Source organism: Oreochromis niloticus, linkage group LG10 (genome assembly GCF_001858045.2).
Source record: "Oreochromis niloticus isolate F11D_XX linkage group LG10, O_niloticus_UMD_NMBU, whole genome shotgun sequence".
Taxonomy (NCBI): Eukaryota; Metazoa; Chordata; class Actinopteri; order Cichliformes; family Cichlidae; genus Oreochromis; species Oreochromis niloticus.
In genome coordinates this window covers 26,632,199-26,644,920 of record NC_031975.2, presented here as the reverse complement: position 1 = coordinate 26,644,920, position 12,722 = coordinate 26,632,199, and the positions used below count along the sequence as shown (strand labels likewise).

Below are 12,722 nucleotides of genomic sequence, written 5' to 3'. Positions count from 1 at the left end.
TTAAAATCATTTAATCTTTGAACTATTTTTTTGGTTTACTGTCTTAAACTAGTTAAAATTCACTTACATAAAGTCTATAATACCCTTGTTTTGTACAACTCATTTCAAACTGGTTTCTTGAACTTGACGGGGAGTTCACCATACTCAAAGGACCTTTGCAGTCACCAGGTCTCAGTCCAATAGAGGACTTTTGGGATGTGGTGGGCATTCGCATCCTGGATGTGCAGCCGACAGATCTGCAGCTACTGTGTGATGTTGTCATGTAAATATGAACCAAACCTCTGAGGAATGTTTCCAGCTCTCTGTGGAACCTGTGCCATGAAAATTTAAGGCAGTTCTCCAAACAAACCAAGTACCACCCAATAGTAGCAAGATATACCAAAAGACGTGTCTGTTGAATTTAAAATTTTAGCTCTATACCAACATATACGGTTGGATCTACTTTTAAAATACACTTTACACTTTCCCAGTGCTTTCCCAAGTGTAAAACTTTGCAATTAAAACAATCTTACTGCATGTCACTGAACGCAAGCTTTTCACATAAAACCTGGGTTCCTAACATAACTTTAATGCATGTCAGAAGGTGCAGTGAACACAAATTGTAGCACTATGCCATCTTAATGCTGGTAAAAAAACTAGTGCAAAGGTCAGTTTTATCATTCAGAATCAGGTGACATTTTTAGACAGTGCTCACCTAACTGTCTATTCACAGGCCGACTGCCTTTATATTGCAGGAAACATCGGTTATCAGCAGTGAATGGTGTAATGCACTATTGCACTCAATTCGCTAATCACGCTAAGCAGTTATGTTCTTACTTGCATTGCAAAGATGGCTAGAAACTCGGATGTATTATTGTGCGTGTGTGTGAAGTACAGTCACCTGATCTCAGCTGACCTCTTTAGGTGACAAAGCAGAGAGGAACAGGCTTGTAGGATCATGCATTTCTAAAAAAAAAAAAAAGATCCTGTGTGTGTCTATTTGTATTTTAAGATACACCAGGTTTATATCTGATTATATATATATTAGAGTAAGTTTTTTGTGTAAGCTTTCTAAATTTGTTAATAGTGCACTAAAAAGTAACAAATTATGTGTAAATAACATCCTTTTTCTTAGAGTAGCATCCCCAACACTGTCTGAAGATCACTTCCTGTAATTTCAGGAGTTGTTAGTGCACAGACTTTGGCCATGCTTCCAGTGTGAATACAGAGCAATGATGACATGATGAAAGACAGCAGGAGATTTCTGAATGGTTTTTACTACTGATGTGCAAATTTGGTTCTATGAGGTGCAATGTCATCATATTTGTTGAAATTTATTTTGTAAGGACTGCCCGGGGTGTTCTTCAGTAAGACACAAGCACCATCAACAGAGGCAGTTACACCTTATCATGAAACCTTATTATGCCTACATAACTTTCACAGCCATTTTTAAGGCCACCAGAATCCTTTAACAAAAAAGTGGAACTTCGCTTGACAGAACACGAAAACCAGAATACGACTTTCTGGTTTTACCTCATTGATTCAAATGTCAAAAGTGACATAATAAATCAAAGAAATCAGCTGTGGAGCAGAAAATTAAGTGAGCTGAAATGTTAAATTACTGCTGTAATCCAAGGAGACTGAACAGTATAACAGTTCCACATCAGAGAGAGCTGTCTGGCAACACAAAGATAAAAAATATTTTTTAATCAATAGTTCCTGATTCACATTTGTTTATGTTATGCTTTCACTGTGACCTCACAGTTAATGTAGTGAACAAACAGCTGAGACAGCAAGCCTAGTCTAACTGGTCTGTCTGCCTGTGTACAGATGAGCTGCACACATACCACTTCAGTCAGGCTGAGGTGACAGATGAGTTGAAATTGTATGCAGTGTATGGATTGTGTGTGTGTGTAGTCTGTGTTTCATGGAAACCCTGGCAGCTTGGGTAACATTAGAAAAGAACACCAAATTTATGGTTGTGTGTATTAGAATTATTCCAAATAAAGTTTGAAAATGAGTTTCCCAGGATAGCGTGTTAAAGTATGGGAGAAACCCTGGAACAACCGGAGTGATGGAGTGTAGTGGTTTAAAATATTCGTCTACAAATGTAAAGGTCCCTGGTTCAGTTCCAGGGGTTGACACAAATCTTTGGGGTGTTGCATCAGTAAGGACACTGGTTATAAAAATCTGCTCATGAATAAGCAGCTTTTATACGCCGCTCTCTTCATGCCTTTACAAATCACATGATCATTATCTACCTGAAGTCTCGGTCCCTCCCTCTTTAATAACATTAAGCACACCTGCCATAAGTATGCAGTGTTTTCACAGTTAACAGCTTTCATTCACACTTGACTGCTGCACAGATGATCACAGGACAGCTTCATTCATAATCACAGATATTCAGAGGATCTACTGAAGCTTATTTCAGCATGCTGATAGTACTGTTTTTGTTCAATTCACTTCAAAATCGAACAAACTTTCAGTGCAACTCACGTTGGATCCATCTAGGCGCTAAATTAAAAGCTCTATTGAAGCACAACTAGATGTTCCTCAAATTACATGTTTTTTCTTGGTGTGTACAATGGACAATAGGAACTTGCCTCACTATTAATGACATTTTAATACTTCTGCAGCAGTAACAATTACTAAAGATGAACTGTTAAAAAGGTTAAAAATGTATCGATATTGCAACGTATTAAAAGATCTATTCCAACATACATATAATGAATATTTTCGACATTGTTTTATGTTTAAAATCAGCAAAAATCAACAAGTGCTAAAAACAAGAAAACTGAATTAAATCGATTAGATTTACTTCACAACTAAAAAAAAAAAGTCAAGTCAAAGATTAAAACAAAAATTTAAATTTTCCACAAAACTTTAGGAGTGCTAATTGTGACCAACAGCACATCGAGACTGAGTTTATGCATTGATTATATCATCTAATTTTCATTTTGGAGCAGCGGTTAATAACCCCACTGTGACTGCACTACAATCAGGTCATGTTATTCTACATTAATCTTTATTCCTATTACATGCACAGCTCTCATGCACAGGCTGCTCCCTGCACACTGCAGATATACTCACTTTAATTTGTTTGAGATATGATCAAAAAGTCAAAAGTCTTGCCTGACTAAAAAGTGTCTGATGTACCACCAAAGATCACGCTCTAGTACAGGGGTGGGGGAACTCCAGGCCTCGAGGGCCGGTGTCCTGCAGGTTTTAGATGTGACCTTGATCCAATCACAGCTGATTTAAAAGGTCAAATTACTTCCTCAGCATGTCTTGAAGTTCTCCAGAGGCTTGGTTATGAACTAAACACTTGATTCAGATGTGTTGACCCAGGGTGATATCTAAAACCTGCAGGACACTGCAGGTGGTTTGCAACAGGGATTTTAGTTTTAATACTCTCAGTGGAAGTTTTGTTGTGTGTGGCCTTATACTTGTTCCTCTAGTCCAGCTGGTGAGTAAAAATTGTTTTAGTATGCCCCCCCCCAAAAAAAAATTCTTTCAATGCAGTCTGAGCCAGCATAACATGGCATAACGTGAATCATGAATCTAGATCTTGTGGTAGAAGTCCATGTTGACAATCTGAACTTAGAGGATGAATTCACAGTGCATAACCTGATGATCGAACACGTGGTTTGCAAACTGTGGACTCGTTGACTGAAAATCACAGAGTCATAGGGGGAGACCGAGTCACTTTGAAACATAAGTTGATCCCAGGCTGCACAGCGACAAGTGGACTTCCAGGGATTGATCTATGAATAGAAGCTTCACTGGAAGCCAACCAGACATGAAGGGGACTTCGAAGGTGAAATCAAACTTTAAATCAGGTAGAGCTTTTGTTTTTGTTTTTTGGACCTGCCTTCAGAAATGTTTTGATCACACCACTTAAATGTAAACAATCTTTTAGAGAATATATTCATAGTGCTATCAATCTAAGTAAATAGCCTCCCGAATAATAAGCAAAAGAGCAATGATATTAGGAATAGAGGTTTTCACTGCTCACACAGCGTCAGCTCAGTTTACCTTTCATTATGGCCTGCAGGGAGGCCACCTCCTCCTGCCATTGGCTGCGGACCTGGTCGATGGCTTCCTGTTTGGTGTTTTCTGACACGGTGGCCACAGCTTTGATGGTCTCTATCTCAGCCCGGGCCTGAGAGAGCTGGGTCTGGACAGAGCTCAGCTCAGAATGGGCGTCCTCCAGTGCAGCTGTCTGCCTCTTCAGCTCCTCTGGAGAGAGGTGAGACATGAAATGAATGATGGGAAGAGAGAGGAAAAATGCACAATGTGACACTTGTGTATTTCAGACTTTTTTCATTATTCAGGACAGTTTATTACAGATAAAAATTTGTTTATATATTTTAAAAGAAGTCCTCTTTCTACTCTGCGAACCTTGGATTCATTTACAAGGCCTGTGTTGTCTCTCTGTGGGGAATTTCAAAGAATCTCCCACCGTGCCAGCTAGCAGGCAGCCAGGCAGTGTTGCACCTCAGCATGCATGAATTTAATTCAAACAGACAGCTTAAAAGGCCAAAGATGCTCCACAGCTATGTCCAACAAGACACTTTACATTGTGTAGAGTTTTATGACCATCCACACCTTCCTTGGAGATGTAAAGGTCTTTGAACTTGGCCCGCTTCTGGTTGAACTCCACCTCCAGCTGCTGCTTGAGTTTGATGAACTCGGCCCTCTCCTGCTCCAGAGCTGCCACTCGCTGCTCTAGCACCGCTGGATGATAATGAAGGAGGAAAAAAACAAAACAAAATTAATCAACTGCTGATTACATGTAGTTGAAAAGAAATCATTCAAGTCAAAGTGCAAACATCCACAAAAATCATTGCACTCATTACGTCGTTTATCTCATTACTAAGGACTCAAATCAGAGGGTGAATAAAAGCAAACAAGCCCTAAAATGATATGAATACAAATTATTATTGATGCTTTTGGGATAAATGTGGTTCTTAGAAATTACAACAACTTTCAATCTTATGATTAAATATATCTAATATAATAAAACCGATAAGTACACCGATTAAATCACTGAGTTCCTTGTTATGTTCAGCCATAATCTTACGTAAATGTTAAATGTAATTAGGCTGAAACGTGTTATTACATCCAGTGCTATCTAATCTACTGATCATTAATGTAATAATGTGACAAAACAGTACAGAACTCACAAATTACAGACTAAATGTCTCTGCATAGCGAAACAGAAATAAAAACATTAACAAATAATTTATTATTACGAAGTAGCAAATCTGCAAAATTTGGGAACTTGAACTGGAGACTACTTTTTACTTTTAACAAAAGTTCTAAACAGGGATTTTTGCAGATTCATTTATTAATATAAGAGCTCTCATGTGGTTTCATGTGGTCAGTTACTTAACTTTTATTATACCAGCAAGTTTCAGCTCGTGACACCTTTAAAAACAGAGTAAAGTCCACCAGTGGCTTCTTTCACAAGGCTGTCAACAGTCAGCTAAATGGAAATTTTTGCTTAGATAATTTTAAATAACTTCTAGAGATATCATATGTAGAAGCTCATAAGAAAAGTGTGAGGAAAAGTAAATCTATATATGTATGTATGTTGCATTAGTCGTTTATAAACATTTCATAAACAATCACATTTACTGATTGTTTTTAAACCTTTTCTGGACACAAATATCTCGTTCACACTTCTTTCTAGTTCTTGGACTGCATCAGTAAATCTATGATATAATACCCCACCTTTCTTCTAATTTGTCATCAAATCAAAAAATACATAAAAAAAAAAAAAAAAACTTTCCACCTGATCATCACCAATTTGACTGAAAAAAAAAATCTAGAGGAAAGATACACTTCTTAAATGAAATAATAAAAAAATTCAGGTCATTACTGTCACAAGTTTTGTAGTAATGTTTTAAAAATTTCAATATGGAGAAAGCTACTTACTAATTTTGGGGGGTAAGGATCTAATACTACAGCTTAATGAATATGGACTATCACAATATTGTGGACAAATAAGTATTTAAAAAACGTATATGTAGAAAATATTTAGAAAAGTTTGAATGTAATGTTAACAAAAACTTGGTTGTTTCTAATAATAATAATAATAATAATAATAATAATGATGATGATGATAAGGGGTGTCATCCCTGTTTAAATCTAGTTCTTATTAATTATGAAAAACATCTCCACATCAGTTTTATCGTTTAATATATCTAATATAATAAAACCAATAAGTACGCCCCTTGAAGATTATTCTAGAAAAACATCTAAAAAACAGACTCACCTTTATTACTTACACACTTGCATTTAATGAACACCCACATTTAAATTAAAAACAGTACATCTTATTACATGTGTGCTACAATTCACAGTGGATCTACTCAGCACAAAACCTTCAGCATCAAACCAATAACATACTTTACTCCATTATCAAACTGTAACTCAAACTTGACAAGATCTCCAAATGCTTTTTTATTGTTGGCATCACCACACCAAGTACTGGTACGTGCAGTGCAAGATATTTTAGCCATCCACTGAACTGCTGGGACGATTTTCATGATTGGCATCCCTTATTTCAAATTTTTAACTATTATTCAGTTTATAAGTTGGGCCCTCAAGGATTTATCGACATAAATACAAGTACAAAAATAAATCAACAAAATAAAGGCAATATTTGTTGGGAAAACACAATATAACATAAAAAACTGTCACAAATCAATACTTACTTGCAGCCTTTTTACTTTTACCAAGTCTGTTATGGCTAATTAATTGAAATGTGGATTGATCTGAATCATAAAAGGTAAAAAACAAACATAGTTAACTCCCAGTAAAATCTAAGTAGACGTGACCTCAATGAGCTGTAACCCGCCCTATGGTATGGTAAACATAATCGACACTTGTTAAAAATCTCGCTCTGCTTAACTTGGATGAGCTGGTGGTGTGTTTGAAGCGTTACCAACACATGCTGCCATCAGTAAAGTTGCAAAGTGCAGTCTTGTGGGCAAACTATGCAACATCGAGATGCAGAACATAGTTAAAGGGCCTTTCTCCTCTCTCCTTTTTCATGTTTGTTTAGCCAACCTTTATAAATAGGTCAATAGTAATATCAGCTGATAAATCGTGCCCACCGATATGTCAGTCAGGCGACACATAAAATGAAGTATAAAAACCTGCCACTCGTTTTCCTACAGTCCTACATTTTCCTACTTCTTCATCTCTTATTTAAAACTGCAGAGATACAGATAAAATCCTTAAAGCCAGACAGCCAAATGGAAACATTTACGAGCAGCCGGACGGTTCAGCTCAATTCCACCATGGTCATGTGACAGCCAAACAAAAGGAAACACTAACTCCATCGCCACGTATTCATAAGTTTGTGTTGTATTTAAGCACAACGTACATCAAGCTTCTTTTCCCACACTTACCTCAGCTCAAAAGCTCTGCATCCTTTCCTTCTTGGTATTAAAATAAAAGCTGACTGCTCTGGTGTGTAACCGATCACGTCGGGAAGCCACAAAGATCACATGATAGAGCGCATAAAGAAAGTCAGTAATTAACCAATTTAACAGCAACGCCAGTTCATGATGATGCAAATATGACAGAGGCTCAACCTCACAGCAGCGTTTTTGCCTTTGCTTGATAAAACAGTGACGGTTTCAGACAGAAAAGTGGGGACAGAGTGAGGGAAGGCACACAGCAGAGGGCCCTGGGTTGGACTCAAACACCAAGCCTAGCAGCATACAATCATCTGCCAAACCAGGTGAGTTAAACCGACGCCCGGCAACAGATTACTATCTAAAAAGGAAGTACATCCACTTTAAATTCTAAGAGATTAACAACAGCATGTGACATATCACACCGTGTCTCTATTTATTTGACTAAAAGTAAGCCAAAAATGCAGAAGCAGGCCTCAGTTAGCACCTTAAATGTTAAAGTTCATAACAACACAATTAGAAAAAAACTGGCCAAATATGGCTTAATGGAAAGGGCTGCCAGTAGAAAGTGTCTTCTCACCAAGAAAAAACAAAACAAAACATGGCAGAACGGCAAAGATGTATCTGACCAAACGACGAGACTTCTGGAAATCTGTCCAAGGCTAATAGGACTAAAGTGGAGATGTCTGGTTTCATTTTCAACAGTTTCACAGTCAGGTCCACACCTTGCTTGTCACATCCATGTTCAAAATGCCAAGAAAGCAAAGGCAAAAATGCTCAAGGCTTCATAATCAGATCCCACACAGAAGGTGGTTGATATCATGTGACACCGCAAAGGAAGGAGTGTTTAAAAAGCAAGTCTTAATGCAGGGGTATTAGAAAAAAGTGACATTTAACAACAAAAAATGTAATAACACATTACAGGAAGCTGAAATAAAGACAAAAGACAGCCTCGCAGCAAGCCACCACTTCATCTGTTTCGTATGTCTCTCCAGCCTCACCTGCATCCTCCTAAATCAGCACAGGTAAACAAGGTGGTAACCTCCTAACCTGTGCTGAGTAACCCAAAATATAAACACACATAAGGCTATAATCCCAGTTCCTGCTGACATACAACTTAAGTTTTCCCAGCTTAAGTTTTCACAGTACACAGTAAGCAGTTCTGTGAAAACCTAAGTTTGTCCTTACTGCTCCACAAGTTTAACAGGGTAAGTAGTAACCAAGTACCGCTAATCAAATGCAGTTGTTTAATTGATCAGCAGCATGTGTGACAACTTCTATAAAAGATTTGTCCGTTTGCTGGTCTGTGGTGTTCAGGTGTGTGTTAATACCATGACATTCCAAGGAGTGGACGTCCTAGCAAATTCACCAAACGTCAAATGGTGGTGCATTGCTCAGAGAAACTGCAAAAACACCCACAAACGACATCTCAGACTCTACAGGGCTCAGTGAGCATGTTAAATGTTAATTCATAACACTACAATTAGAAAAAGACTGAACAGGTATGGCTTGTTTAGAACAGTTGCCAGGAGAAAGTCTCTTCTCAGGTTTGCAAAGCTGCAAGAACAATGTCCTTTGGACATACGAGATCAATGTGGAGGTGTCTGACCATAATGAACAGCGCCACATTTGGTAAAAGCCAAACACACCATATCACTTCTACATCACAGTGATGGAGGGGTAGCCCAAATCATCACCTTGCAATCCACCATGATAACCCAGTCTCTGTATTCTACAGACAGATGTGAGGACATCTGTCTGAAAGTTCAAACTTGACTTAACTTTCCTGCAACAGGAAAATGGTCCCAAACAAGCAGCAAGTCTATAAGAGAATGGCTGAAAAAGAAAATAATCAAGGTGTTGCAACGGTCCAGACCTCACAATGCTGTTCGGGATCTCGCATTGAATTAATTCCCACAACCTCAATTCCAACCTCAATGAACTAACGCAACACTGAAAAGGAGAGTGGACCAAAAATCCTCCATATCAAAGTCAGAGACTGATACAGTCATACCAAAAACAATTACACGTTAATGCTGCTAAAGGTTGTTCTGCAAGCTACTGAATCAGGGTGTGTACTCAGTTTTTCACACATTGGTTCTGCATTTATGCTGTTTCTTTCAAATAAACATGATGTGATGTCACATGATTATATTTAAATAATTCTATAACTTGGTAAATCAGAATAAAAAAGTAGTTGCTAAACCTTTAAAATAAACTGAGTAAATGCTATCTGTCCTTGACTCACCCCTAACCCTACATGCTGCAGGTTTTACCACTTGAAAGAGAGACTGAGTTTATCTGCGTACAGATCCTTGCATACAGTTAGAAAACAGGGCTTCCCTTCATATTTTAAATATCCACACTGTTTAAATGTTAATTTCATGTGAAAATATTGTCTGTTGGGAAAAAAAACTAATCATTAGTGAAGGTATATTTAAGCCAGTCTGCTTCACAGGTGAACTGATCAGTAGAAACACTGTCATTGGCCAGTCACCTTGCCAAATATACATTTTTACTGGTCCCAGTCCACTAAGCCATTATATTGAACCATGATACATTTACACAAAACTTTCTATTATCTTACCCACACTAGTAAACCACTTAAAGTCACCCCAGGCACCCACATTGGCAGTCAAAGCTATTTTATACCAGTTTCAAGTTAAACAGGCCCTGCATTTTCAGAAGTAAATAATTCCCTCAAACCTCACGACTGATTGAGGGTAGGCCCGTTACTAATTACTGTTTCAAATATTCAAATCCTCCTCTTTTACTCACTGCAGGCAGCGTCTTTTCTCTGGCTGCTTTTAATATATATTAAGATAAAAATCAAAGCGCCACAAAGCAGTTTCTTTTAGTCTATTTTACCACCACCCTTTGTAACCCACTCCCACAGCAACTTCTGCTCAACAGGTGCCATTGTCAAGAAGTAATGACATGTGTATGACTGCTCAGCTCAAAGCAGCACCATTACTAACACCAGGCTCTCCAAAATTCTACAGGTATCTGCAGCTCAGTGTGTGAGCAGACAACCATGGCCCTTTGCTGCGTGTCTTTCTCTCTCTCTCTACCTAAAGTCAAATGCCAAAAAAATAATATTAAAAAAACAGCTTTGTTGAGAAGTCAATAACACAACCAAAGCAATACCAACAACACAATTTTGCATCACACCAGATGATGCCGAACACAAAGTGCTTGTACGCCAGCGAACATGCAAGCCCTTTCCATTATTTGTAGAGGTGCATGTGTGCCAAATTAAATAATAAATAAAACAGCCACCTTTTGTTTTTTCAGCGGCTACATTTATGGGCCATCACAGGAGATCATCTACCCCCATCTCACCCGACCCCAAGTACCCTCCTCTGTTACACCAACACTCTTCATGTCCTCCCTCACTACATCCATGAATCATCTCTGTGGTCTTCCTCTTTTCCTCCTGCCTGTCAGCTCCATATTTTACATCGGTTCCCAAATATAGCCTCTCTCTCTCCTCTGCACATGTTCAAACCATCCAAACCAGTATTGCCTCCAAAACATTTGACCCGATCTGTCCCTCTGATGTACTCATTTCTAATCCTGTCCATTCTGGTCACGTCCAATGAAAATTTTAACATCTTCAGCTCCTCTTCCTGCCATTGTGTCAGTCAGCATGGTCATCTTGTAAATCTTCCCCTTCGCTCTTGCTTTTATCCTTCTGTCAAAATTCACTCCCGCCCTCGTCTCCATCCACACCACCCTCCTTGCACTCTCCTCTTCATCTTTCTTGTGTACTGCTCATCGCTTTGGAATGTTGATTCCATGTAAACTCCTCGACCTCCACTATTTCTACTTGTTGCATTTTCATTGTTACACCTGTCTCCCTCTCATTCACACACAATTTCCATTCATGTTCTCTCCAGAGCATACCTCCACCTCTGCAGGCTCTGTTCCACCTGCATCTATTCTCCTTACAGATCACTATGTGGATCTGTGGCAAACATCGCAGTCCATGGAAACTCCTGCCTGACCTCATCTGTCAACCTGTCCATCATCAGAAGCAGCTCAGAGCATATCCCTGATGTAATCCCACCTTGAACCCATCTGTCACTCCTACCACACACCTCACCAAGTGCCATCTTAAAACATTATGTACAGTTCTATTAATACAGCATAAAAACAAAGGTAACCACTAGGAGATGCTCCCATCCCTCAATCTCTAATGTGTGTGTGTGTGTGTGTGTGGATTTGTGACAGACTCTCAAGCTACAGAGTGTTTGTAATATTACCTCCGAAGATGCATAAGGCTTAGATTGTTTTGCATGTATTAAAGTACCGTTGACGCAGTCTATTTTGTTTAACATGAACCTGGACTGGAATTCTTCACACAGTTTCTGGAAAGTGGGAGCCCCACGTTCAGCTCCTGAAGCCCCAGATGCCCTCAAGGCCACCTCTGGGTCCCTGGACCTCTGCTTGATAACCAAAGGGAAAGCCTCCTGCAGGATTTGTCAGTATCCCGTACACACCACAGAGCACGGCCACCGATGAGACCCATATGACTGACCCTGTCAGTGGAGGGCCGGACTGCCAGAGGCCAGAGCCGACCTTTAGATCAAATTAGTCAGACTAGCCAGAGCTAGGAGCTAACCAGCTAGGTGTAGCGTTACTAAAGAGACAACCACGTTAGCTTGGATATGTCACACATACACCTCATGTTCAGCTATACAGAGCTTCAGTAAGTTGCCACAAATTTGTGAACCACTGCGCAGTGTTAAATGCCCAGCATGAGGCAGTGACACGTCGCATTGATGCTAACTAGCTAATGTTGTCAGTGATGCAGAGGCCGTCGCTGGCTTCGCTGCTCCCAGCCCCTCAACACACCCACCACAAACCGCCAAAAACACAAGAAATTTACCGTCATGTTGGGACGACTGAGGGGATCCCGAGGCCTCCGAGGCCATGGTTTCCTGAGGGGGGCGTAAGACAATTAGCAGGGCGGTGGGATCAGAGCTAGGAGCGTCCAAGAAAACAAGCTAACATCACAACTAGTGTCAAGCTAGCGACGAAAGAGTGCGACTTCTGGTTTGACTTTCAAAATAAAATCCACACTTGTGAACGCTCCAAAACGCCCGCGTTTAGTCGTAATGAAAACCAACATAGGAATAAATACAAGACAAAATAATCATATATCTACTCATTTCGAAAGTTACTTTTATATCTGTCCACCACTTAGCAGTTTTGTGCTAATATTTTGAAGGCATAGAGTTAATATCCTATAACTAAACAGCGTTAGTTTCCCAATTCCGGTGTCACCTTTTTAAAATAAAATGACTTGAT

General features: G+C 39.2%; 1 protein-coding gene across 2 annotated transcripts in view; it reads right to left on the bottom strand.

Moving 5' to 3' along the window:
- rabep1 (rabaptin, RAB GTPase binding effector protein 1) overlaps positions 1-12,461 on the bottom strand; it is a 48,429-nt gene extending 35,968 nt beyond the window's left edge. For both annotated transcript variants that reach the window (XM_005458256.4, XM_003453448.5), the window contains exons 1-3: positions 12,301-12,461; positions 4,588-4,716; positions 4,015-4,218 (exon numbers count right to left, since the gene is read on the bottom strand). In XM_005458256.4, coding sequence (XP_005458313.1) covers positions 4,015-4,218; positions 4,588-4,716; positions 12,301-12,346 — 379 coding nt within the window. In that variant the 5' untranslated portion in view covers positions 12,347-12,461. The remainder of the gene's footprint in view (positions 1-4,014; positions 4,219-4,587; positions 4,717-12,300) is intronic.
- Between the last annotated feature and the right edge of the window lie 261 nt (positions 12,462-12,722).